The sequence below is a fragment of the Odontesthes bonariensis genome, chromosome 11, assembly GCF_027942865.1.
Source record: "Odontesthes bonariensis isolate fOdoBon6 chromosome 11, fOdoBon6.hap1, whole genome shotgun sequence".
NCBI classification, from domain to species: Eukaryota; Metazoa; Chordata; class Actinopteri; order Atheriniformes; family Atherinopsidae; genus Odontesthes; species Odontesthes bonariensis.
Window position 1 is genome coordinate 7,899,921 of NC_134516.1, and position 26,866 is coordinate 7,926,786.

The 26,866-nt window shown below is 43.6% G+C and overlaps 2 protein-coding genes and 1 long non-coding RNA gene across 4 annotated transcripts; all 3 read right to left on the reverse strand.

Moving 5' to 3' along the window:
- Nucleotides 1-1,658: 1,658 nt before the first annotated feature.
- Nucleotides 1,659-26,165, reverse strand: LOC142391555 (NLR family CARD domain-containing protein 3-like). Of its 2 annotated transcripts, XM_075477408.1 has the most exons (9): nucleotides 25,979-26,165; nucleotides 25,583-25,671; nucleotides 24,489-24,599; nucleotides 24,264-24,404; nucleotides 24,060-24,185; nucleotides 23,019-23,097; nucleotides 22,649-22,856; nucleotides 2,532-4,308; nucleotides 1,659-2,432 (listed from the first exon to the last, which is right to left on the reverse strand). In XM_075477408.1, the coding sequence occupies exons 7-9, from the start codon at nucleotides 22,683-22,685 to the stop codon at nucleotides 2,213-2,215; spliced, it is 2,034 nt and encodes a 677-aa protein (XP_075333523.1). In that variant the 5' UTR covers nucleotides 22,686-22,856; nucleotides 23,019-23,097; nucleotides 24,060-24,185; nucleotides 24,264-24,404; nucleotides 24,489-24,599; nucleotides 25,583-25,671; nucleotides 25,979-26,165; the 3' UTR covers nucleotides 1,659-2,212. The 2 variants fall into 2 exon arrangements, with proteins under 2 accessions (XP_075333523.1, XP_075333524.1); XM_075477409.1 differs by lacking the exon at nucleotides 25,979-26,165 and having other exon boundaries at nucleotides 25,583-25,726.
- LOC142391573 (uncharacterized) lies at nucleotides 6,190-9,704 on the reverse strand. Its single transcript, XR_012770588.1, has 4 exons — nucleotides 9,588-9,704; nucleotides 6,572-6,682; nucleotides 6,395-6,487; nucleotides 6,190-6,313 (listed from the first exon to the last, which is right to left on the reverse strand). It is a non-coding gene; the product is annotated as an uncharacterized LOC142391573 (long non-coding RNA).
- On the reverse strand, nucleotides 20,416-22,572 carry LOC142391944 (protein NLRC3-like). The gene is made up of 2 exons (XM_075478139.1): nucleotides 21,220-22,572; nucleotides 20,416-21,180 (listed from the first exon to the last, which is right to left on the reverse strand). The coding sequence occupies exons 1-2, from the start codon at nucleotides 22,570-22,572 to the stop codon at nucleotides 20,416-20,418; spliced, it is 2,118 nt and encodes a 705-aa protein (XP_075334254.1).
- Nucleotides 26,166-26,866: the final 701 nt, after the last annotated feature.

The window sequence follows — 26,866 nt, forward strand, 5'->3', positions numbered from 1 at the left end:
TTTGGACTCTTCAGGCCAGCAGACACCTGCTTCACCCCTGAATCCTGCAGGTTGTTGTTACTCAGGTCCAGTTGTGTCAGGCTGGAGGACTGGGAGCTGAAAGCTGAGGACACAGCTGCACATCCTTCATCTGAGAGGTTACAGACGCTCAGCCTGAGGAGACAGTTACAGAGAAAAAGAACAGCTGGGATCACAATCAATCAGCTCTAATGCTGACTGTGGACTGAAAGCCCACTTAGAGGGAACATCAGGGTTAGAAGCCTGTGATCGTGTCCGTGCGGTGGTTTTTATGCTCAGAGACGCATCATGAGTGAAACAAGGAGTCCACACGGTGGCTGAGCCTTTCCACCCTGGAGCTGCAGTTCATCAGAGACAGTCTCAGAATCTGATTCAAACAGCAGAGGCTTTCATGGGGAACAAAGCTGAGGAACTGCTCCCATCAGACTGATGGTGGGGCTGACTTCAGAGCTGCCCACCGGGAACAAAGGCTAACATTTATCAGCACTCTGCTCCAGCATGAAAACAGCCTCACCTGAGAGTTTCCAGCCCACAGGTTGGACTCTGCAGTCCAGACAGCAGCTTCACTCCTGAATCCTGCTGCAGGTTGCTGTTACTCAGGTCCAGTTCTGTCAGGCTGGAGGACTGGGAGCTGAGAGCTGAGGACAGAGCTGCACATCCTTCATCTGAGAGGTTACAGACGCTCAGCCTGAGGAGAAGATGTTAAACAGTCTTACATTCAGTCACATTTAATAAGGACAGTCAAATAAGGGACAATAATGAGGTGAAGCTGCTCTGCAGCCACAATATCTCTGTAACTTCTACTTAGGAGTCTCTGAATCTGGTGATGTGCACTATGGTTCCATTCTTGGTATTTTATATTCATGTTTTTAATGGACTTTAATTACTAATCCACAGCAGAGATGATGAAAATGTCTCCCATCGCCCACAAATATCTCACTATACACAGAAACACTTTATTAGGGATTTATGAAGGCTGATCCACAGATATACAGATTAATCTGTAGTTTCATGCTTTAAAATGGAAGAAAAACACTAATTTAAAATGTGAAATGTGTTCTGCACATCTGTGAATCTCTTCCTGTCTCTCTGTAGTTTGTGACTTTGCTCCGTTTTGTGCAGTTTTACTGCAGCTGACCTGCAGAGACCATGCATCCATGTGATGTGCAGAGCTCTCCACAGAGTGAGGTCAGCACTGCCCACCCTGCAGGAGGTCAACACCAGGCGCTGCACCACCAGAGCAGGAAGACCCCGCTCCTACTCACATGTTTACTTGTATATTTTCATTTCTGTCAGATTCATCTCACCCTGTTTTATTCTTATTTTGCTGCCTTGCACAGTTGAGCTGGTTGCAGTGTACATTTCACTGCCGGCGTTCAGCTGCAGGTGACCAATAAAGATGGCTGATCCTCGATCGGTCGTGAATTATCTCATTATGTTAACAAATCAAAGCAGCTTTTCACGATAACTTGTTCATTTATGTCCTAATCTTTGATCACATCATGTTTTAAAGCAGCGACTCTGAAAAGCTTCATGGAAACAGAAAACAACTTTCTGAATGTCACCAAAAGCTTTTTCTGCTCTCTGAAGGCTTTTTTGGCTTTTTTTTTAAACAAAGAGAGAAGATGTTGGTCACATGACTGATCACATGACCAAGCAGCTGCTGGATGGAGCAGAGGAGCAGGACCTGTTCAGCCTCTCATCTTTGCCTCCAAAGTGATTGTGTCTGTTCTGATAACTGCAGTAAAACAGACGACACACCAACAGCCCGACTCACAGTTCAGTTTGGATCCTCCAACAGTCCGAGCTGAAATCAGCTGGATGTTCCACTTTATCATACTTATCCTGTTATCTGATGGAAACAAGGTGTTTTCTCCAGATTTCACATGTTTAACATGAACAAAGGGATCCACAAACATAAAAATCACTCTGCACGTATCTGATGTATATTTTCACATTTCTGCACATCTTTGTCTTCATGATGTTAAACACGTGTTTGTGGATGGAAATGACACGCTTTGAGAAAACTACAACAGATATACTGAATCATTTCCTGTAACTCTACCAGAATATAAATAAATGTTCCACCAGAGTTCATGTGTGTGTGCTGCGCTGCGCAGACTAGATCAGAGGAAAGTGACACAGATCTGGAGATGTTTTACTTTGTGGATTTAAAACAGATGTGAAGAGGTTTTCAGATTATTGCATCACAGAGACTGTATGAAGCTGAAACAGCAGAGAAACCTGACCTGAGAGCTTCCAGGTTACAGTGAGGACTCTGCAGTCCATCAAACAGCTGCTTCACTCCTGAGCCGTAGATTCTCAGGTCCAGTTCTGTCAGGCTGGAGGACTGGGAGCTGAGAGCTGAGGACACAGCTGCACATCCTTCATCTGAGAGGGTACAGCTGCTCAGTCTGAGGAGGAAATAATGAGAGAAGTAGGAATCTGGGACTTTCTCTCCTATAGAAACAGCAGCAGGATATTCATACACATCCCTCTATATCTGTACTCACAGAGCTTTGTTGGAGGCTTTGACCACTGGCAGCAGCCTCAGAAGAGCCTCCTCTGAAGCAGAGTATTTATTCAGGTCAAACACATCCAGATGTTTTCCTGATGTCAGTAAGATGAAGCCCAGAGCTGACCACTGATCAGGAGACAGTTTATCTGTGGAGAGACTTCCTGAACTCAGGGCCTGTTGGATCTGCTCCACCAGAGAACGATCATTCAGTTCATTCAGACAGTGGAACAGATTGATGCTTCTCTCTGCAGACAGATTCTCACTGATCTTCTCCTTAATGTAATAAACTGTTTCCTGATTGGTCTGTGAGCTACTTCCTGTCTGTGTGAGCAGGCCTCGTAGGAGCCTCTGATTGGTCTGCAGGGAAAGACCCAGGAGGAAGCGGAGGAACAAGTCCAGGTGTCCATTTGGACTCTCTAAGGCCTTGTACACAGCCCATCGATTGAGATCATTCAGATCAAGTACTTTAGGCCTCTTGGATTTTTCATCATTTCCCATCAGGTTGAGTCCAGAGTTGATGAAGGTCAGATGCACATGAAGAGCAGCCAGAAACTCCTGAACACTCAGATGGATGAAGCAGAACACCTTCTCCTGGTACAGCCCTCTCTCCTCTCTAAAGATCTGTGTGAACACTCCTGAGTACACTGAGGCTGCTGAGATATCGATGCCACACTCTGTCAGGTCTGATTCATAGAAGATCAGGTTTCCTTTCTGCAGCTGCTCAAAAGCCAGTTTTCCCAGAGACTTAATCATCTTCCTGCTCTCTGGACTCCAGTGTGGATCTGTCTCAGCTCCTCCATCATACTTGAGCTTCTTCACTTTGGCCTGAACCACCAGGAAGTGGATGTACATCTCAGTCAGGGTGCTGGGCAGCTCTGCTCCCTCTCTGGTTTCCAACACATCCTCCAGAACTGTAGCAGTGATCCAGCAGAAGACTGGGATGTGGCACATGATGTGGAGGCTTCGGGATGTCTGGATGTGGGAGATGATCCTGCTAGCCTGCTTCTTTTTTCTGAATCTCTTCCTGAAGTACTCCTCCTTCTGTGGGTCAGTGAACCCTCTGACCTCTGTCACCATGCCAACACAGCCAGCAGGGATCTGATTGGCTGCTGCAGGTCGTGTGGTTATCCAGAGGCGAGCAGAGGGAAGCAGCTTCCCCCTGATGAGGTTTGTCAGCAGCACATCCACTGAGGTGGGCTCTGTAGCATCAGTCAGGGGCTCCTTGCTGTGGAAGTCCAGAGGAAGTCGACACTCATCCAGACCGTCAAAGATGAACACAACCTGGAACTGTTCAAAGCTGCAGATTCCTGCTGCTTTGGTCTCAGTAAAGAAGTGATGAACAAGTTCCACCAAGCTGAACTTTCTCTCTTTCAGCACATTCAGCTCTCTGAAAGTGAATGGAAACATGAAGTGGATGTCCTGGTTGGCTTTGCCTTCAGCCCAGTCCAGAGTGAACTTCTGTGTTAAGACTGTTTTCCCAATGCCAGCCACTCCCTTTGTCATCACTGTTCTGATTGGTTCATCTCTTCCAGGTGGGCCTTTAAAGATGTCTTCTTGTCTGATGGATGTTTCTGCTCTGCCTGCTTTCCTGGATGCTGCTTCAATCTGTCTGACCTCATGTTCATCATTGACCTCTCCGGTCCCTCCCTCTGTGATGTAGAGCTCTGTGTAGATCTGATTCAGAAGGGTTGGCTTTCCTGCTTTAGGAATCCCCTCAAACACACACTGGAACTTCTTCTTCAGAGCACATTTAAGTTTACGTCCACAAAGTTCTGAATGAAGACAAGAAATAACATCAGTAAACAGATATTTCAACCCTGTACAGAATGAGTATCTGAACATCTGCTGTTCTGTGTGCTGAGACATCAGTAAATGTGTCATTTATCCAGCAGGTTAAACCTTTAGAGAAATCCTCTTACTGCTCTGCAGACAGTCAGCCAGCTCCTCCTGCTTCATTCTCCTCAGGAAGTGAACTGTGATCTTCACTAGTGCCTCTCTGCTGCTCCTCTCCTCTTCATCCTCACCCTCCCTCTGACTCTCTAAGCATTCTGGGTAATCTGGACTCAGAGCCTTCTGCATCTTCTTCAGCTCCTCCTTCACAAAAGTGAGCATGTTGTCCTCCAGCAGCTGGAACAGAAAACTATATGAATGAGCCAATCAGACTGAAACCATGGAGCCAAACATCAGATCCATGTTGGACACACTGACAACCCACTGGTCTACAGAGTGCAGCATGGAGATGGCTGTGAGCAGAACAGATGGGAAAGTAGTTGTTGTACATGTACAGACCATAAATATGGAGTCCAGCTGTGTTTGATGCTGCTGTGCAGACGGACCACTGGGACCCTCTGAGCTCTGCTGGTCCACTCTGTGGAGGAATCATGAAGATTAAGATTAGATTTATTGTCATCTACATTACAGGGAACATACACAGAATTTCTCCTCCGCTTTTAACCCATCCCGGTTGTCACCTTTTGAACACACACAGGGTCACACATTCATAGAGACAGATGCCATATACACTGGAATCACAGCACCTGGGGAGCATGGGGGTACAGTGCCTTGCTCAAGAGCACCTCAGCTGTGGCAAGGAGGTGGACACCCCTCCAGCTGTTAGTTCACCAAACTTTTTTTGAGTGGGAATCGAACCACCAACCTTCTGGTTATTGGACGACTGCTGTGTTGGTGGGAAACATCCAACACACACCGCTTCACATATGAACATAGAAATGGATGTGAAGCAGAGCTGAGCTCACATTAAACACATGTTGGAGTAAAAACTGTTCAAACTGACTCTGCTGCATTTTACTCTGTTACAGCATTTACACTCGGCTCACCTCTGAGGGGACGGATGTTGGGCTGATTTGAAGTTAACAGGACGACCCATCGACCGGTCACTCTTCATGGACACACAGCTGGGTTCAGGCTCAGCTACAGGTTCAGGTCCAGGTCTGAGTCTCTGATGGATCCTGACAGAGAAACACTTGTTTTCTTCAAACTAAAGTATCAGTGATAGTGTTTGAGTCTGCAGTGAGACGGCCTGTCAGAGAGTCAGTGTGGCTGCTGTGGAACAATGTTAGTTTTAACAAGGTTTCTTTGGAGATAATTAATAACAGATCAATTACCTGCATGATTGGGGTGTTGCTTCAGAAGCTCATTTTAAACTGACGTCATTAAACACAACGTGTGAGAACATAATATTTCTGCATCAGCCGCCCTGTTCACTACATAATCAGCATCTTGTAAAAAAGCCACATCAGTGGACAGATATTCAGCAATATTCTCCCTTTGTTTTAATAAAGAGCTGCAGGACTGAACTAAAACATCACATCACACACATGATGCAGCTCATTAGTTCATCAGAGACATCAACAAGTCTCAAGTAATTCAGGTGGAAACTGGTTATCATCTGAAACATGATGCAGCCTCCACTGAATACTGACAGCTACTCACTGTTGGGCTGATGGAACATTCTGTTTGATATTAGTGACGAAATCCTTCGACCAGTCGCTCTTAAAGGACACACAGCTGGGTTCTGGTTCAGGTTCTGGTTTCAGTGTCTGATGGATCCTGATAGAAAAACATTACAGGTCAATGATGTCAAAGCTGAATGCATTTTAAGTTAAATATCTTCATCATGTATTTTACTTTTTGTCAGATGAAAAGATTCTTTTGAAATTAATAAAATCTTTCTTTGACAGGTCGCTCTTAAAGGACACACAGCTGGGTTCTGGTTCTGGTTCTGATTCAGGTTCTGGTTCAGGCCTCTGGTGGATCCTGATGGGGAAAAGTGCTTTTTCAACCTGTATGCATGATATACTTAATAACCTCTAAATCAATGACCTGATGTTAACTTACTCTGCTTTCGAGGCCCGTAATTTGAAAAGTGGGAGATCCTTCTGCAGTTCGCTCTGTGAGGACCCACTCCTGGATCCAGGTCTCTGTCCCTTCCTGTGAATAAAGGAGGTTTGGTGATGTGAGCGCTGAGCTGGGACATGGAGAAGAGTCATGGACAGTTAGAGATGGTCACCTCACCTCTGAGCTTTGCTCTGGCTCTCATGTTCCCCACACAGAGAGGTTTTAGTGTCCTCACTCTGATCCATGCTGCTGAACTCACATCAGCTCACACACACTTTCTACCTTCTTCTGCGGAGGAAACACAGATCATTCATCTGCACATCAACTCACATCCTCCTCTCCATCTTTTCTTCTGTAAAAAGACCAGCTGCTCCTCCTCTGATTGGCTGTTATTCTCTGTTTCATATCAGTGTCGGTTTCATGCAGTCAGACAGCAGAGTGAGGCAGAGGAAGCTGCCATCAGCTGCTGTACTTCTACCATCAGTCCACTAGATGGAGGCACGGAGCTGCAGCCCAGCACACATCATGATCCTGATGATGGAGCAACATTTCCTGATTCAGTCCAGCTGGAAGCTTCAGTCAGCTGAACATTTGAACCATTTCAGCTGATAGATGATGCAGCAGAGGTTCATCAGTGATAAAAGTCTCAGAAGGAATCTTACTGTTTAGATTTCAGAGGACTTTTTAACATGAAATACAAACAGTGACAGATGTTAGATCTCAGCTGCTGTCAAGTGACAGGATTCAAAGTATCAGCTGAATTTAATTTAAGGTAAACACAAGAAACTTGTGCTAAAGAAAAAAATGGACCAGACTCAGTGAATAATTCCCTATAATCCCTATAATATTGATCAGTGAGCAGTGCTGACATGTCATTGGGGTCATCAGGTGGGAACCTCCTTTATGTTTATGTTTATGCATTTAGCAGACACGTTTATCCAAAGCGACTTACAATTGAAAAAATATATAACATTACAGCTAACATCAAAGCTAACAATAAGCTGCCTAGAAGGAAACCACCAGTCAGACCCTGTCAGAGGTGACAGTGGAGCGATAGAGAGCAGGCATAGAGGGAAGTACAGGCTAAGTGCTAGGATAGGAGATGCTCTCTGAAGAGCTGGGTCTTCAAGAGTTTCTTGAAGATATTCAGGGACGCCCCTGTTCTGGTAGCGCTCGGTAGGTCATTCCACCATCATGGAATGACACATGAAAAGAGTCCGGATGGTCTTAAGCGTGGTGTAGGCACCGCTCGATGTCACTGCATCAGTGTTTTGTCTAGTTGGGCCCGCGACACCTCCAGGAGGCTAGACAGTGATCACTGGTGTCCCACAGTCACTCCCCTATTGCCAGCCATCACTGCTCCTCCATCACAAGCTACCCCAGCCTCTCACCAACTGCACACCAGTCACAGCAGGGTGGGGATTCAAACCCTGGTTTGGGTAGGGGGTAATGAAAGTAGAGAGGGTGCATGAGGTGGAGGCAGGACAAGACACACTAGCAGATTCAGCAGACAAACTCACCTAAACAGTCCTACAATCACTAAAAATGCCATCAAAAACAAGGCCATACATGCCAACTCACCAAAAATGGCCGCCTGGTTTCAAAAGGCTCACATGGGCCACACCCTCCACTTAAAAATCCTGGATTTCTTCTTTGCTTCTTCAAAGAGTCTGTTTTCCCTAAGTGCTCCCCCTTCTGGGCCCCCAGCTACTATTGCTTTTTCTAATCCAAATCCACTGACTGGACTTTACTGCCTCATCTGACACTTCCTTCACTATTTTCCTCACACTCTGTCCATTTACACCCAGCTCCCTCAACAATGAGACAACAGACTTTGCAACAAATCCTCTGCATCCTACTTCCACTGGACTGATTCTAACTTTCCATCCTCGCTGCTCTGCTTTTGCCCCCAACTCCACATACCTAAGCTTTTTCCTTTCATATGCTTCTGCTACCAATTCCTCCCAAGGAACAGTAATAAATGAATGAAGTGCACATAAACAGCTACACTGTAGCTAAGTAGCAGCAGGACTTCATAAATCCATCCTGCAGGATCACTGCAGACTGACAGGAACCACCAGGGGGCGCTCACTGCTCACTGTTAAATATTATTCACCCGCTGATGAGTCTACATGATCACACTTTGACCCACATGAATTATGATCCTTTATAAAACAGGTTGAGAATCCAACAGGATCAGAGTCCAGGACTAATCTGCATCTCATCTCAGGACTCAGAGTTTTACTGTGAGTGTGTTCAGAGAGCAGTGATGAACAGAGTGTGAGTGAACAGCACATTGCAGTCAGAGTTCCTCTGTTGGAGGAGAAAACAGCAGCAGACTGAGTGGGAAACATTTCATGTCGCTAACAAGCTGCAGCTCCTCATCAACACACTGATTGTTGCTGTTTACTCTCAGCTCACATAACTTGTGTCTCATCAGCAGAGGAAATCTCTCTCTGTTCTGAGGCTTTGTTAAGGCCAGACACTACAGGTGAATAGGGTAATATTTTAAAATAATAGATACCACCATGAAACTTCCTCAGTTGATTACTTATACAAGTATGAAAAAAAATGTATTACAAATTTTAAAAATTTGTATGTTTAATTTAGCAAATTAGGCATTATCTCATTAAATATGCGCACATTTGCATACATTTCCGGAAGATAGATCTGAACATATGATAAAGCCAGGTGCAAAATTCTTTTTTCATTTGGTTTACACACAAAATGAAAAGAAAATTACAGATATATTTACAAATATACTGATTAGCCTAAAAAACATTGATTTTCGCAATATTTTTTGATTATAATGTCACATAAATCAGGTCAGGAATGATTTATCAACAAATCCTTCTGTAAATAGCTTCAGAATACTGCTAAGTGTATCACTGGAAAGTTTGGTGTTAGTAGGTGCTCCATAGGCTGAGATATTGATACTAAAAAAATACAAAAAACTGATTTTGAGAAAACGGCATTTAAAGATTTAAATAAGGGAATTCATTTTGGTAAATTTGGGCAAAATGTACCGCCACGATTAAACAAAATGTGATGAAATAAACATTTTAATATATGTTTTTAAATAACACATATTGAAGGAGTAGACTGGCCCAAAATCTAAAAATTGACCACTGCATGAAAAATCACTGTTTTTGCCCACCGTGTCTCGCCTTAAATGAATCAAAGTGTCACTTACTCAGCTTCTTCCACAAACTTCTTCCCTCTGCAGCTCTCTGCTGTGTGGACCAGGTCTGTGTAGAAGAAGAGGAAATCCTCTGCTTCTTCTCCGACATCAGTCCTCTGTGTCTGCAGGCTGCCGTCACTGAAACTCTTCAAACCCTTAAAGACTCTTAAAGTGATCAAAGGTCAGCTGCTTTAGCAGCTTTATATGACTTTAATTCATCAATAATTAACCCGCAGCAGCTTCCTGCTGCCACTCTGAGAAAAGCTGAGAACAAACAGCTTTATTTTCCTCCTCTCTGGCAGCACCAACAGTTTCTTTAAGTGGAATCTGGAAGTTTCTGCTGCTCACACTCAGATGTTGATGTCATGGAGGCGTTCAGGCATCAGCTTCCACTCTTCTATATCCAGTCAGAGCATGCAGTGGCAGCCGCTCCAATAATCCAACATGGATCGTGTGGCCTTGTGAGGTCATGATGTGATCACGTGTTCATCATTCTTAATGTGCACACACCTTATGAAAGCTATCTGAATGAAGAACAACACTTAAACAGACCTGCTTTGAACAAGCCTTCTTCTCCAAATCACGTTGCTTTGAGTGTTTCCATTATTGTGGACATTAATGCAGATCTATCTGATTACAACTAATTCTGACTATTAATCACACATTATCAGTTAAAAGGGCTTTTACCCACTTATATTACTGGATTGTACTGGGACTGGATAGTGTAGTGGTAAGATTGCATTTCATCTGGGTTCAAATCCCCTTTATGAAAGGTACCACCTCCAGTAGGGGTCCTGAGGCAAGACCTCCTTACCCTACCCACCTACCAGTGTAAGGTGGTTCCAGTGTAGGATAAAAGCGTCGGCCAAATGCATAAACATATTAGTGAGATCTGGCTCTCTACCTCACAGCTGGAACATTGTATTAGTACAACAAATCTGCATGTTTCATAGAGAGTATTTTCAACCCAGTCTCACAGAAAAACGTGTAAAAGCTACGTTGGTCCACAAGGGAAAGGGTACGTTTTATTTGGCCTATTCATATTGCATCGCAACCAGGTCACGTGACTATCAAGTTTCCCTCAGCGAAAAAAAGAAAATGGCCGACTCTCTGCCTTTTTTCTGTGAAAAACATAACATTTTAGGAAAGCATCTGCATTTGTATGCATTTCGATGACATTTCTAGCGAGAACTATGCAATATTTTCATTATATTCCTTCAGAGAATGTAGACGATCTTTAGTTTATTAGTTTTTCTTAAAAAGACCTTGACCTGGTGAGTAACATATGCCAGTGTGAAGATTCTAAATTAGTCCTGCCTTGAAATATTAACTTCTGAACATTGACCTCAGTGCAATTTAGAAGGCTTGTTAATCATTAACAGAAGAAGCTACAGATATGGGACCAACTGTTATGGAGAGCTCTTGACTTCAGCTATGTGACTATACCCATATGGGTGTGGCCACCAAGTGGGGGCGCTATCAGATATGGTAAAAAATTATTTTCACCAATTTCACAATAGCATATTTAAAATCTGATCACATAAATGTGTTTACTACCCCTTTAAACCTTTCCCTGTAATCTCAATTTAGTATTTACCACTCCAAATTATAAGAAATACGCTCAATTTAAAATAAAATACAATTTCCTTGTGGCGAGCTATGTATCTGATACAAATTAGCGCCATATTGGTAGTTCTTTCAAGTTGGCAAAGTAGGGTTTTAAAAACATATATATACTGAATATATCAAATATCTAGTGCAGCCGAATTAGTAATTACACTTCATCTATACGACTGACGTTGAAAAAAAGTCAAGCTGTTGGTATATGTTAGATATTCTAACTGTTATTGTAGAAATGTGGTTTTGGGTTAGCAGCTTCTTCCGTTTTGCAAAGTAGGGTTGGAAAAACATACATCTGCTAAATATATCAAATATCAAGTACAGCCGAACTATTAATTACACTTGATCTCAATGATCAATACGAAGAAGAATTTAACAAATTTACTTCAGATACTTTTAGAGCCGCACCATGTAACATCATACAAAATCAACACTGTACTCGTAGTACTTCCGGTTTGCAAAGGTTATTTATAGTCGCAAAAAGACAGATTATACGTATATATTTGGTTCGTATAATATATTTATGATGAATATATTATGAAAGATACACGTTTGGTCAATTAAGTTGAAAAACAAAAAAAAAAGAAAGTACGGGGAATGTTGGCGCAGGTCGGTGACGTAGAGATAGCAGCGTCCATAGCAACCACCTTAACAACGGTATTCTTACGTTTTTTTAAGGAGATACTAAAATCTTCGGCTAAACTAATAAAACGAAAGATCGTCTACATTCCTTGAACAAATATTCTGAAAATATTATGCATCGTTCTCACTAGAAATGCCATCAAAATGCATACAAATGCAGATGATTTCTTAAAATTTTATGTTTTTCACAGAAAATAGGTCGACAGTCTGCCATTTTTTTTTTCGCTGAGGGAAACTTGATAGTCACATGATCTGGTTTTAAGGCAATGTAAATGTATAGGCCAAAGAAAACTTAGTATGATCAGAATTTTGGGGGCCAAATTGTGATAATACCACGTTTTCCCTTGTGGACCAACATAGCTATTACACGTTTTTCTATGAGACTGGGTTGGTATTTTATGTGAGGTGGTGGCAGCTGATCATAAACAGCTACAATATCAATAAATGCTGAAAATATACCAAAGTTATTCATAAATGAAAATGTTTTCCATGCAGAGAAAGTGGACGCCCTGCCATGCTCCTACAGATGAACCTCCAGGTGGTATCTGTTTACCAAGAGATGATGCTGTGTGTACAGAAGAAGACGTGAAGCTCAGACAGGAGATCTGCTTGCTGTATGAGGACAGAATGTCTGTCATATATGGAGGTGGGAAGCCGGGTTTAAATATAGATATAATGTATTTGAATTGTATTGATCTAAAAGTGTCCTCTCAGTAGCTGTGAAGTTCTGTCAGTGATACTGAGCGGGACTCTGCAGTGATGGAGATGTGTCTCCCTCTGGTGGTGAACGGATGAACTGCATAATGTCAGTTTAATGAGCCCGGAAGTGTTCAACTATAAAAACTACCAAGCTGATGTCAGCAGTGAGAATGTTTTTCATCATTCAGTAAAAATGTTGTAGTTCTCCTGTTCATTGTGCAGAATAAAAAGACAGGATGTTCTCTGCTTTGTAGCTTTGATTCAAATATTAGAGCCAAGTAAAAACATCCTGCTCACACATGCAGACAGAACACAAGCTGGAGTGAAGTCAGAGTTAAAGATAAAGTCTGAGTTAATAAAGCTGAACAGCAGCTGATGGGCACTCCACATGTGCTGCCTTTGTTTATGTCAGTCAGTGACTCACATTTGAAAATGTCTTGTGCTGTTATCAGGAAGTAAAGATGGAGAAGACTGTAAAGCTGCAGCTGCTGGAGACTTTGGAGGATCTGGGAGAGGAGGAAATGGGAGCTTTAACAAATTAGCAAGCCTGGACGATCTTCTCCCACTTCACTTTCAACATCTGAGATGTCTTCTATGTTCTGCTGTGAATAAGATATTAGTTTATGAGATTTACAAATCACTGCATTCCGTTTTTATTTAATGTTACACAGCATCCCAACTTTTTCCCACATTCCTTATTCCGAACCTCACTAATCATCTCCCTCCTCTCTCAGAGTTACACGTCTACCCAGGTCCTCCCTTTGGCTTTCAACACCCACCGCTTTTAAATAAACTCTGTTCTAACTCTGATTCTCCCCGAGTCCTGTGTCTGCTCTCGGGCCAGTTTTTGTGAGGCGGTTCGACACAACAAAAATATTCTAAAAGAAAAACCTGACGGCTAAATATATTCAGAAAAAAAACATTTAAAAAAAGAATCTGAGAAAAGAAATCTGAGATTTTAGAAATGTATATATTTTAATGAACAAAGTGAAAGTAATCAGATAAAACAATATATACACCAGAAAGTCTGGAACCATTTAAAAATCGAAATGTTCAGATATGAAGAACAAATTTGATATAGAAGAGAAATTTTCATCAAAAAAATCTGAATGTTGATTAAAAGTCCACATTTCACATGTAAAGTCTTTGAGACAGAATTAAAAAAAATGAACATTGTGGTGAATAATGAGGCAAAAAGTCAAATTTCTGAGATGAAAAATCAATAATTCAACATGTGAAAATGTCAGGAAGTCCAAATAAAGACAGAATGAACCAAACAAACTAACAGTGAAATACTGAGAGGATTTTCATGTTGAACATCAGGAACTTTCAGTCCAAAGCAGATGTTGTTAAAGTCCAAATATTGTTTGTAAAGAATCATTTCAGTCTTCTTTGTGAGCGTTAAACAGCAACATTCAGCAACATTCAGCCATCAGGAATCAGCTCCAGTCCAGGTGTCCTTTCATCATCTAACAGGAAGTGAATGTGTGAAACATCAGGATGAACCCCGGCTGCTCTCCAGACCTCTGCTCATTGGAGCAGAATCAGTGAACATCTGTCAGCAGGTTGGAATCCATCTGGGCTGATGGCAGCTCAGTGATTCCTCTCTGATGTCACAGTTTGTCACATGTGCAGCAAACTAACTGCAGCTGACTTCAGCTGAATGGTCTCAGTTGAAGTCAGCTGCAGAGAAACACAACCTGCTGATACTCAGTGTGAAGCTTTGACTGGAAACACACAGAAAAACAACATCCTGGAAGAATGGCAGCTTCCATCTTTAAAGGACTGGAAGAGGAAGAAGTTTCCAAGGAATCATTCAGAAGAGTTTCAAACAGAAACTGACTGAGTCCATGAATCTGAAAAGGTGTGACAGACATGAACAGACTGAACTATCTGTTCAGCAGGGATTCTCTGACAGGAGGACACTCTGTATACTCAGCACAGAGACACTGAGGAACCAGGTGGCCAGAACCCAAATCCAGGATGCAGAGGTTCTTCAGTGAATGTGGTGCTGAAGGTGTGGAGGTGGATCAGTGTGTCAGAGGAGACTCTGTAGAAGGACAGAGTGCCAGCAGGACGGTCCACATACACTGCTGCTCTGTTAGAGACAGAGGAGGAGGAGGAGGAGGGGGAGGAGGAGGAGGAGGAGGAGGAGGAAGAGGAGGAGGAGGTGGTGATGGGTGTTTCTCTCTTATTGTGACAGACAGAGTAACCTCCATCAGAGCAGCTCAGACTCCAGGACTGATCATTCCATCCAAACACACTGTCTCCTCCTCTCCTGATTCCTCTGTAACTCACTGACATATAAACCTCTCCTCTCCACTCGACCTCCCAGTAACAGCGACCAGTCAGAACATTTCTACACAGCAGCTGAGGCCAGACACCAAACCTGTCTGGATGATCAGGATATGACTGAACCTCCTTCACACGTGTCACCTTCCTGTTGTTGTCAGACAGTTTCAGTCTCCTGCTCACTGTGTTTGTGTCGATTGTGAGTTGACAGGAATCTGAAGGAGAGAACAAACACAGTCCAGCTGCAGTTATTGATCTATCATCTGTTCACTTTGATCAATGAGTGATGTGACAGTGTGACGATGGCTGGATGTCATGAATCAGATGAAGAACACACTCACACTTCCTCAGCCCTGGTGTCAGCCATCGTTCTCCAGCAGGCTCCACCCTGAAAGGAGGAGGGGGGTCAGAGCAGCACCGTCTCTTTCAGCATCAAACATGGACATTACATGGCTCTCACACACATTGTTCTACACTGAGAAAGGAACAGTCCAACATCTGGACACATCCACTGGAGTGGAGCATCTGGAAACTACAATGAGCAGAATCAACACTGACGCGTACAAAACTGCTTTGTGGAAGTCACAATTTCTTCTTTCAGCCGTCTCCTCCTTTTCATCTCTTCACATATGAAGAACACTGTAAAAACTCCTGATCTGACCCAGAGCTGCAACCTTCTATCTGCCCTAAAGTCTGACTGATCTGCTTCTGACAGGAACATCCTCTGCACAGCAGCCTGCCTCAGATTCTTCACATTGTTTTCACTGTTGCTCTTTTCTCTGACTCAGCTGGGAAATGTTAAAGTGACTTCTTTTCCGTGCACATGAAGCTAAGTGACTGTCAGAGACAGTTTGAGGCAGGTTTTTAGCTGTGACAGCTTGTTTCCACACTGACCACTAACAGCTGCTTCATCATCACACTGAGGATTTGTTCCCTCACATTATCATTGCAGATGCTGCTGTTGTGAGGACAGCAACACATTTCAGAGGGATCAGCAGCATCAGCTCACCACACTCCTTCCAAATCTTATCCAGTATTCATTTCCACTTTGAAGTGCAGTCACATCATCAAGCTTCTATTTAGTCCAACATCCACTCTGTTATTGAACCTGATTGATAATCTGATATATGATCAAGCAGCTTTTCAGCATCTATCAGATCTGCTGCCTGGACAAGATGAGCTGCAGCAACTTCATCTGCTCAAAGATCTCTATTCAAAGCCAGAGTGTCACAAAGCTGATATCCAAGATGGCAGCACGTCCCTCTGTCTGTTCGTCTGTTACCTTCATATTGATCAGGTGTTTGCAGGTGATTGAACTAAACAGATAAATGCTGCAATGCCACTCGTGTGTGATGTTACACGGAGCACTGGCACCAATAGAAGACTAAATTAATTTTCTGGGTCTGTTGCTGTGTTTCACCATCAGGAATCAGCAGGATTTATGAAGGAAACTTAACCTGAACCGCAGGGGTTTATAAATCTTTGTGCTAAGCTAGGCTAACATGTCCTGGACCCACCCTAGGCCCTCCAGAAAAACGCGATTTTGCGATCGCTGATTTTATTGCAAAATCAGCAAAATACTGTTGATTATGCGGTGGTCAATATTTTTCAAAAAAGCCGCATATTCACCACAATAATCACATTTTCTGCGCAAAATATGCGAAATATGCAGGACTCGCTTGATTTCACAATCTCCGCACTTTTCTGCATAAAGTTGGGAAGAGAAAAAAAGTCTAAATGAACCAAATTAACTGGTGATGTAATTTATATCCGACTCGCTGCTTGCGACGTCATTGCCACCGACACACACAAGGAAAACAGCACCGTAGCGTGAAGAGAAAATTAACGAGAGACAAAATGAAAAAGCTAATCGATCTCACCTACCGACGCACATTACTGCCAAAGACCGGGCAAACCAGTACCCAGATGTCTTGCACGAAAGCGGGGGGAAACTATTCTGCACCCCGTGCAAGCCAAAGCCAGACAGCTGACGTTCACCGAGGCATCAACCTCCAAAACCATTGCGAGGGCTACCATAAACGAGGTAGCATTTATTTTATCTTTTACAATTTGGTGACTCAGGAATGTTTAAGCCATGTTTTCTTTTTTACGACTCATTGTGAAACTGCTCAAGTTGTTAAAATAAAAAAACCTTCTGTGAAGTAACTTGGTTCCAGTATGCTTGTTTATCATAGGAGGTCTTTAAAATGACTCTTTTTCATTCAGTAGCAGCATATTTTGCAACTTTGCATAATTCACAACTTTTTGCATAATTCGCAAGTTTCCGCAACTTCTCGCACTTTCACAGCATAAAATCATTAAAAAAACCTGCATACTCAATCGCAAAATCCAGGATTTTAGCCCGTGTAATCAAGGATTTATGCCCGCGTTTTTCTGGAGGGTCTACCATCCTTGTAAATGAATCAGGGTCAGAGGACCAAAAAGACGTTTCTAAAAATGAAAGACTGTTCCTTTAACATGCAGAGATCTGTCCAAACTAAATCAACTCTGACCAACAGACACTTCTCGTTGTTGTTCCTGCAGATGTTCTCCTTGCAGACCTCCTCTACAAATGGGTTAGGGTTAAAGGTAAAAAGGCTCCTACATGTGGGATTGTTCATGCAACACTCAGCAGGAAGCAGAAGCACAGGGCTGAGTGCAGGACAGAGAACATGTTCCCAGCTCTTCCTCCTCTATCAGACATTGTGTGGCTGCAGCAGGCCTCTCCATACCCGAGTGTGTGTGGATCCTTCAGTGCAGCCCTCAGCAGCTTCACTCCTGAGTCTCCTGGATGGTTGTAGCTCAGGTCCAGCTCTCTCAGATGGGAGGGGTTGGAGGTCACAGCTTCAGCCAGAGAAGCACAGCCTTCCTCTGTGATCAGACAGCCTGACAGGCTGCAGACACACACAACAACAGAAACTCTGAGAGAACTGCTCTGAAACTCAAGCTGGATGTCATCCAATGGTAACAACAGTCTTATAGAAAGATTCTTTTCATCATTTTGCTCCAGTAACAGTTTCAGATCAAATGAGAAGAAAATATAAACAATCTTCTGTGACAAACAAAGAGGAAACATGGCAGCAGTGAATGAAAAACCTGGATGAAAAGAAAACCTCTGAGAATAAAAACTTTAGATTATTGTGAATATTTCAACATTTCACTCTTCACTGAACTCTGCACACCTCAGACTTCCAGCACACCCCAGAGTCCTGTCATCTCCTCAAATATTCTGATGACTCTGCAGCTGTTGGCTGTATCATGCACAGTTCCTCCACATTTGAGTTGAGCTTTGCTCACAGCCTGACTGGAGCATTAACTGGAACACCTTCCTTATAACTGTTCACATGCAGAGGAGCAGAATCCAGTTACTGACTGAAGTCTGTCTGACGCTGCAACTCTGCGGCCTGAGTGAGAACATCTCATTGTTGGATATGTTCCCAACAGAGCACTTTGCTCTCAGGCTGCAGGTTTACTTGTGGTTCCCAGAGTTTCTAAAAGCAGAATGGGAGGCAGAGCCTTCAGTTATCAGGCCCCTCTCTGTGGAACCAGCTGCCAGTTTGGCTTCAGGGTACATGTAAGTACAGATGAACTCACTGTACACCTGTTGTCTTTAAGTTACTTGAATGGTGATTTTATTACATGCTTTAAGTGAACACCAGCTGACATGTAGTCTTAATGGGCTGATTTTCAGTCGCACTTTCAAACTGTGACAAAAACCCCAGAAAAATCCTTGAATGAGAGCAGCTTTGTTGGGAATTCAGCTGGATTAATATACACCTACACTTTACTGTTTTTACTAAAAGAAACAACAAGAAGGAACATCCACAGAGCACCTCGGTCCATCTGAGCCCAGCTGAGCGTACACGTGATTTCATCCTCATCTACATTATCTGGAGGGTTAGTGTAGTTTGGAGAAGCTTGTTTTCATACAGTCCTTACCTGAGAGTTTCCAGTCTGCAGTTTGGACTCTTCAGTCCATCAGAAAGCTGCTTCACTCCTGAATCCTGCAGGTTGTTGTTACTCAGGCCCAGTTCTGTCAGGCTGGAGGACTGGGAGCTGAGAGCTGAGGACAGAGCTGCACAGCTTCTCTCTGAGAGGTTACAGCCACTCAGGCTGAGGAGGGAGAAAATACATTCATTAATCAATCAGTCAAATAACCTTTATAGAATTCTTCCCCATTTGGTTTTGTTTATTTGTCCGTGGAAATAAAGTAAAAAATGATAGAATAAAAGAAGTTAAACAGTTTTTTAGAGTTTCTCATCCTCCAACATGACAAAACAGACATTAAAATAAATCCACACTTCAGTTCAGAGTGAAGACATGCAGCTGTCTGTGTGGAGCTGTTTTTCAAGAGCTTCTAGCTGTAAAATATTATTTTTGTGCCATATTAAAAGTTAGAGTCAGACTTGGTGAGGAGCTGGGACTTGGAGATCCAGATTGTAGTCACCTAAAGGCATCTATTTATAAAAATCACACTTTCCAATGAGTTCAAACATGTCTTATTTACTTCCAGTAACACTTAGAAGGATTCTGTCTGTTTGGGAGATAAATTCAGCTTCTGATTCACTAAAGGATGATGTGGCTTTGTGGCCACACATCTGTCTAATTCACAGTCGCCTTCACAAAGGAGGTTCACCTCAAACCAAATAACCAACCAAATATCATCCCTTTGCCCCAGTGCAGTGTGTCCACATTTAAAGGTTTTATGCACTATTTTAAAGGAAAAACTGCTCATATTTCTGTAAAGTAGTTTACTTTGGGTATGTGATGGATCTGTGTTTTAGGACAAATCTACAGGAATGGAAAGGAGTTAAAGTAAAAGAGCAGTTTAGCATTTTTCTTTAAACTGTGTGTGTTATATTTCATTATCAGTTATTTAAGCCAGATAATCAAAGGGCAGAACAGATCAACCTGTTTCATTGATCAAGGTACCTGGAAGCTGCTTTTTCATCTAATAACCCAGAATTATATCAGCTCTCACCTGGAAAGTTCATGAATCCTTACCTGAGAGTTTCCAGTCTGCAGTTTGGACTCTTCAGTCCATCAGAAAGCTGCTTCACTCCTGAATCCTGCAGGTTGTTGTTACTCAGGCCCAGTTCTGTCAGGCTGGAGGACTGGGAGCTGAGAGCTGAGGACAGAGCTGCACAGCTTCTCTCTGAGAGGTTACAGCCACTCAGGCTGAGGAGGGAATGAGATGGAAGGAAATAACTTGATCTATTAATCAATCAAACTACATTCATATTTGATAAGTGGAATAATTATGTTTCCCTGTTTGTTTCTGTTTATTTGTTAAAGACATTAAAGTGTGATGGAAGATGTCTACATGTGCCGTCTTAGCTCAGCAGATGGAGAAACTAAAAGATGTATCTGCTGCTGTTATTGGCTCATCCTGTGATCAGATCAGCTCAGCAAAGAACACCATGTGAGCAAAGCATCTTCTCACACTAACAGTCAGCTGTTTCCCGTGCACCAAAGTGTTATCTGGCCCAGCTCAGCTGGTTAAACTGAGTTTAACGCTGATTCTGTTGTTTTTCTCCAGTTAATAAGTAAACAATGTATTTATAAAGAAATATATCTGTGTTTGTACTCACAGAGCTTTGTTGGAGGCTTTGACCACTGGCAGCAGCCTCAGAAGAGCCTCCTCTGAAGCAGAGTACTTCTTCAGGTCAAACTCATCCAGATGTTTTCCTGATGACAGTAAGATGAAGCCCAGAGCTGACCACTGAGCAGGAGACAGTTTATCTGTGGAGAGACTTCCTGAACTCAGGGCCTGTTGGATCTCCTCCACCAGAGAACGATCATTCAGTTCATTCAGACAGTGGAACAGATTGATGCTTCTCTCTGCAGACAGATTCCCACTGATCATCTTCTTGATGTAATCGACTGTTTCCTGATTGGTCTGTGAGCTACTTCCTGTCTGTGTCAGCAGGCCTCGTAGGAGCCTCTGATTGGTCTGCAGGGAAAGACCCAGGAGGAAGCGGAGGAACAGGTCCAGGTGTCCATTTGGACTCTCTAAGGCCCTGTTCACAGCACATTGATTGAGATCATTCAGATCAATGTCGGTTGTTTCTTCTTGTTCTCCTTCTTCTTCTTCCATCAGGTCCAGGTGTCCATTTGGACTCTCTAAGGCCTTGTTCACAGCACTCTGATGGAAGAGTCGAAGAGAATCTGCAGATTGATCTTTTCTTGTTCCAGATGTTTGTTGTTCTTTCTTTCTTTGATTGACACGAAAACCAAACTTATTAATGAAAGACTTTAAAGAAAAAGATCTTTGTGCTTCAACGAGAGGAGCTTGTGCACTTATTTCTGTTTTACTTTCAGACTCCTGAGACTTTGGTTGTTCCTCCATCAGGTAGGTTGTTTCTTCTTGTTCTTCATCTTCTCCCATCAGGTTGAGTCCAGAGTTGATGAAGGTCAGATGCACATGAAGAGCAGCCAGAAACTCCTGAACACTCAGATGGATGAAGCAGAACACCTTCTCCTGGTACAGCCCTCTCTCCTCTCTAAAGATCTGTGTGAACACTCCTGAGTACACTGAGGCTGCTGAGATATCGATGCCACACTCTGTCAGGTCTGATTCATAGAAGATCAGGTTTCCTTTCTGCAGCTGCTCAAAAGCCAGTTTTCCCAGAGACTCAATCATCTTCCTGCTCTCTGGACTCCAGTGTGGATCTGTCTCAGCTCCTCCATCATACTTGAGCTTCTTCACTTTGGCCTGAACCACCAGGAAGTGGATGTACATCTCAGTCAGGGTGCTGGGCAGCTCTGCTCCCTCTCTGGTTTCCAACACATCCTCCAGAACTGTAGCAGTGATCCAGCAGAAGACCGGGATGTGGCACATGATGTGGAGGCTTCGGGATGTCTGGATGTGGGAGATGATCCTGCTGGCCTGCTCCTCATCTCTGAATCTCTTCCTGAAGTACTCCTCCTTCTGTGGGTCAGTGAACCCTCTGACCTCTGTCACCATGCCAACACAGCCAGCAGGGATCTGATTGGCTGCTGCAGGTCGTGTGGTTATCCAGAGGCGAGCAGAGGGAAGCAGCTTCCCCCTGATGAGGTTTGTCAGCAGCACATCCACTGAGGTGGGCTCTGTAGCATCAGTCAGGGGCTCCTTGCTGTGGAAGTCCAGAGGAAGTCGACACTCATCCAGACCGTCAAAGATGAACACAACCTGGAACTGTTCAAAGCTGCAGATTCCTGCTGCTTTGGTCTCAGTAAAGAAGTGATGAACAAGTTCCACCAAGCTGAACTTTCTCTCTTTCAGCACATTCAGCTCTCTGAAAGTGAATGGAAACATGAACTGGATGTCCTGGTTGGCTTTGCCTTCAGCCCAGTCCAGAGTGAACTTCTGTGTTAAGACTGTTTTCCCAATGCCAGCCACTCCCTTTGTCATCACTGTTCTGATTGGTTCATCTCTTCCAGGTGGGCCTTTAAAGATGTCTTCTTGTCTGATGGATGTTTCTGCTCTGCCTGCTTTCCTGGATGCTGCTTCAATCTGTCTGACCTCATGTTCATCATTGACCTCTCCGGTCCCTCCCTCTGTGATGTAGAGCTCTGTGTAGATCTGATTCAGAAGGGTTGGCTTTCCTGCTTTAGGAATCCCCTCAAACACACACTGGAACTTCTTCTTCAGAGCAGATTTAACTTTACGTCCACAAACTGCAGCAACAAGTTCTGAATGAAGACAAGAAATAACATCAGTAAACAGACATTTCAACCCTGTAAAGAATGAGTATCTGAACATCTGCTGTTCTGTGTGCTGAGACATCAGTAAATGTGTCATTTATCAGCAGGTTAAACCTTTAGAGAAATCCTCTTACTGCTCTGCAGACGGTCAGCCAGCTCCTCCTGCTTCATTCTCCTCAGGAAGTGAACTGTGATCTTCACTAATGCCTCTCTGCTGCTCCTCTGCTCTTAATCCTCACCCTCCCTCTGACTCTCTAAGCATTCTGGGTAATCTGGACTCAGAACCTTCTGCATCTTCTTCAGCTCCTCCTTCACAAAAGTGAGCATGTTGTCCTCCAGCAGCTGGAACAGAAAACTATATGAATGAGCCAATCAGACTGAAACCATGGAGCCAAACATCAGATCCATGTTGGACACACTGACAACCCACTGGTCTACAGAGTGCAGCATGGAGATGGCTGTGAGCAGAACAGATGGGAAAGTAGTTGTTGTGCATGTACAGACCATAAATATGGAGTCCAGCTGTGTTTGATGCTGCTGGGCAGACGGACCACTGGGACCCTCTGAGCTCTGCTGGTCCACTCTGTGGAGGAATCATGAAGAATGAGCTCACATTGTGTCTGTCCACACAGAGAGCAACACAAGGTGAAGGTCCATGAAGGGATGTGTGGATGTGAGCAGTGGGTCAGAGGACTCCCTGTAGTGGGAAAGCTTTACTGGTCCTGCTGATCCCACTGAGAACCAACAGCTCAGTCTGCAGCTGCTTGGAGCTTTCAGCTCACTTTGCTTGGGTCCCAGCAGCTCTCACCAACCCCTTCAGAAACCTTCCCTCCCTGCTGAAGTGCCCTGGAGCAAGGCAGCCAGAGCCAGTGTGTGCTGGGATCAGACTGCTTGTACTGGGCAGCTCCCAGTGTGAAGGCCTCAGACGATGACTGTTCAACATCATCTGATGATTGTTTCCCAAAGACGGGAGACAAACTTTCATTGCAGCTTCCAAAGCTGTGTTCAGTTAACTGGAAGAAGCAGAGTTCCTGTCTGTTTACCCAGTTTCATTTCAGCCTCCCAGGACAAACTTTAGTTCTGTTGCTCACTAATCTGAACTTGTCAAAGCTTTAAGCAGCTAACCAGCACCCTGCTGACTGTTCCTCTGCTGAACCTGGAACACATCACACCTCCATCAGCTCCATGTGGTTCAGACGTTCAGCTTTTTAATTCTAAATAAATCTGTCTGTCCTCCTCCATCCAGCAGCACCGGCCCCCTGAGGGGAAGCTCCTGCCTCCACTGTGTTAGAGCCAAAGCACAAAGGCGCCCCCTGCTGGACCAGCTGCTGTCCTGCAGACACTCAGAAACACCTGCTCCAACATCATTCTTTCCTCTCTGACTGCTGTGTTGGTGGAAAACATCCAACACACACCGCTTCACATATGAACACAGAAATGGATGTGAAGCAGAGCTGAGCTCACATTAAACACATGTTGGAGTAAAAACTGTTCAAACTGACTCTGCTGCATTTTACTCTGTTACAGCATTTGCACTCAGCTCACCTCTGAGGGGATGGATGTTGGGCTGATTTGAAGTTAACAGGACGACCCATCGACCAGTCGCTCTTCATGGACACACAGCTGGGTTCTGGTTGTGTTTCAGGTTCTGGTTTCAGTCTCTGATGGATTCTGATAGAAAAACATTACAGGTCAATGATGTCAAAGCTGAATGCATTTTAAGTTAAATATCTTAATCATGTATTTTACTTTTTGTCAGATGAAAAGATTCTTTTGAAATTAATCAAATCTTTCTTTGACCGGTCGCTCTTAAAGGACACACAGCTGGGTTCTGGTTCAGGTTCAGTTTCAGGTTCTGTTTCAGGTTCTGGTTCAGGCTCTGGTTGGTTCCTGTGAATAAAGGAGGTTTGGTGATGTGAGCGCTGAGCTGGGACATGGAGAAGAGTCATGGACAGTTAGAGATGGTCACCTCACCTCTGAGCTTTGCTCTGGCTCTCATGTTCCCCACACAGAGAGGTTTTAGTGTCCTCACTCTGATCCATGCTGCTGAACTCACATCAGCTCACACACACTTTCTACCTTCTTCTGTAGAGGAAACACACATCATTCATCTGCACAGCAGCTCACATCCTCCTCTCCATCATTTATGTAAAAATATCAGCTCCTCCTCCTCTGATTGGCTCAGATTCTCTGTTCCACATCAGTTTCAGTTGAATCATTATTGTCATTAATTGTGTTTCTCAGCAAAGTGATGCTATAGAATAAAACAGATATTTTAAATGAATACATGCAATAAAAGGTCAAAATTAACCAGAAAACTTTTCAAAACTCCAGTTCCAGTAATTTGACTCTTCATACAGAGAAACTTACATCAGAGACGCCACTAAAACCTGTTTTTCAGGTGATGTTTTCAACAGATTTTCAAAAGAAAAGTATAAAGAAAACTCTCTAAGATACTTGAAAAGGTCACAAGAAAAACAATAATTTTCAGCTAATCTCCAGATAAATGATGTGTTGTTGCAGCTCTAATTTAGCGACACAATAAAGCAGATGTAAAACATGCTGGAATTTAAGTTTGTTTGTGGGATAAAGAGACATTTTTATTCAGTGAAGACAGGAAACTGAACACAGAGAAACAAGGAAAAACTGGCCTGACGTGTACCGACTGTCCTGGAACATGGAGGTGGGTTATGATCAAGGTGATGGAATTTAAAAACCTTGAAAAACCTGTCTGTCTCACTGAGTTACACAATGAGAAAGCCACACCTCCATCCAGAGTGTTACCTTTAGTCTTTAAGAGATAAACAGCAGAGAGTTTCTGTGTCTGACTTCAGTGGAAGAAACCGAAGTTATCCCCACAAATTAAAACACAATGTGATTTATTTTGGCAATAAAACAATAAATAATATGTTTCTAATCAACAACAATGTAAATGATAATCATGCAGATTTTTCTTCAAAGTTCTTCGAGTGATCAAACTGGACCTGAAATAAGAAGTGAACATGTTCCCCAAACATTACAGAGCAGAAACAAACAGGAAGGTTACTGAAGACAAAGTTCAAACTCACAGTTTGTTCAAGCCAAGTGTTGAAGAAGATGACGCTCCGCTCCACAGACACAGGTGAGCTGCTTCCTGGAATCAGTCAGAGCTCTAACCCTGATGGGGGCAGGACAGGTAGGAGGGAGGGGCAGGACAGGTAGGAGGGAGGGGCAGGACAGGTAGGAGGGGAGGCAGGACGGGTAGGAGGGAGGGGCAGGACAGGTAGGAGGGAGGGGCAGGACGGGTAGGAGGGAGGGGGAGGGGCAGGACAGGTAGGAGGGGGGGCAGGACAGGTAGGAGGGGGGGCAGGACAGGTAGGAGGGGGGGCAGCAACAGGATCCGATTTCATTTTCATCTGAGTGTAACAGCAGCTTGTAACCTGGTTGGGATTTGTTTTAAAATGAATAAACTTCATCAGTCTTACTCTCACTCCTGACTCCTATCAGCCATCATCTGCTTATTTCCTCCATCATGTCCTCACTGAGGAGTTATCTCATATTAGGGAGGGATCCCGATGGAGGTCAAAATGGTAACTGAGCATCTAACAGCCAGTCTGGGACTGGGAGGCATCCTGCTTTGGTATCAGGTAGACTGGTCATGTTGACTCTGAAGCAACAATCAGATGGAGGGGGGAACATGCTCATTAATATCGCTGATGTTGGAAAGAAAGAGAGCATTTTCTTTCCATCTGAGCAGGACTGAAACAGATGACCTGGCTGAGCATTCCCATAACAATTCCTTCTTAAGTTTCAAGCTTTAAAAGTGTTCTGACACCTCTGATACTTGTGTTTCTCTGAGTCCCACTGCTTTCACACATAGCATGCCTTATTTATTTCATGATGACTGTGTTTGTGGAGAGTAACACTCGTCCGCGGTGTACGAGCAGTGGGGATAGCTCTGCTGCATCTCCCCTCCTCCCCATTTCAGCTGCACTTTAGCTATCACAGTCAAATTACACAGCATGTTGCACACCCTTGGGTACGTGGGGCTCTTGATCCTGGGCTCGGCATATAATTGACACACACACATCTGCACAAGTGTAACCGGTATGAAACCTCTGCATTGTGTTAAGGTTAGAACGAATGGAGACCACACCGCTGCTCTTTCGAAGGTCTTTATTTTCCTCCACCTTTCCTCACCGAACATCAGAAAAAAGAACCGCCATTACAATGACGCAAACATTAGCACAAAAAAGTAAAACATGGAGCATATGACAAAATAAAATGACAAATATAAATGACAAAAAGGGAGCTCACCTTTCCTCACCAAACATCAGAAAAAAGAGGAAGAGTTTAGGAGGGACCGTGTCTTT

Bases quoted from the DNA above. Each gene is read 5' to 3' on its own strand.
- LOC142391555 (XM_075477408.1), bottom strand. From the start codon at position 22,685: ATGAAGCAGGAGGAGCTGGCTGACCGTCTGCAGAGCA. The intron at 4,309-22,648 runs GTAAGAGGATTT...GTCTTCATTCAG, and splicing joins GGCTGACCGTCTGCAGAGCA to AACTTTGTGGACGTAAACTT. The intron at 2,433-2,531 runs GTGAGTACAGAT...TTTCCTCCTCAG, and splicing joins AAAGCCTCCAACAAAGCTCT to ACTGAGCAGCTGTACCCTCT.
- LOC142391944 (XM_075478139.1), bottom strand. From the start codon at position 22,572: ATGTTCAGATACTCATTCTTTACAGGGTTGAAATGTCTGTTTACTGAT. The intron at 21,181-21,219 runs CTGATGGGAGAA...GAAACAACCTAC, and splicing joins TCATCAACTCTGGACTCAAC to CTGATGGAGGAACAACCAAA.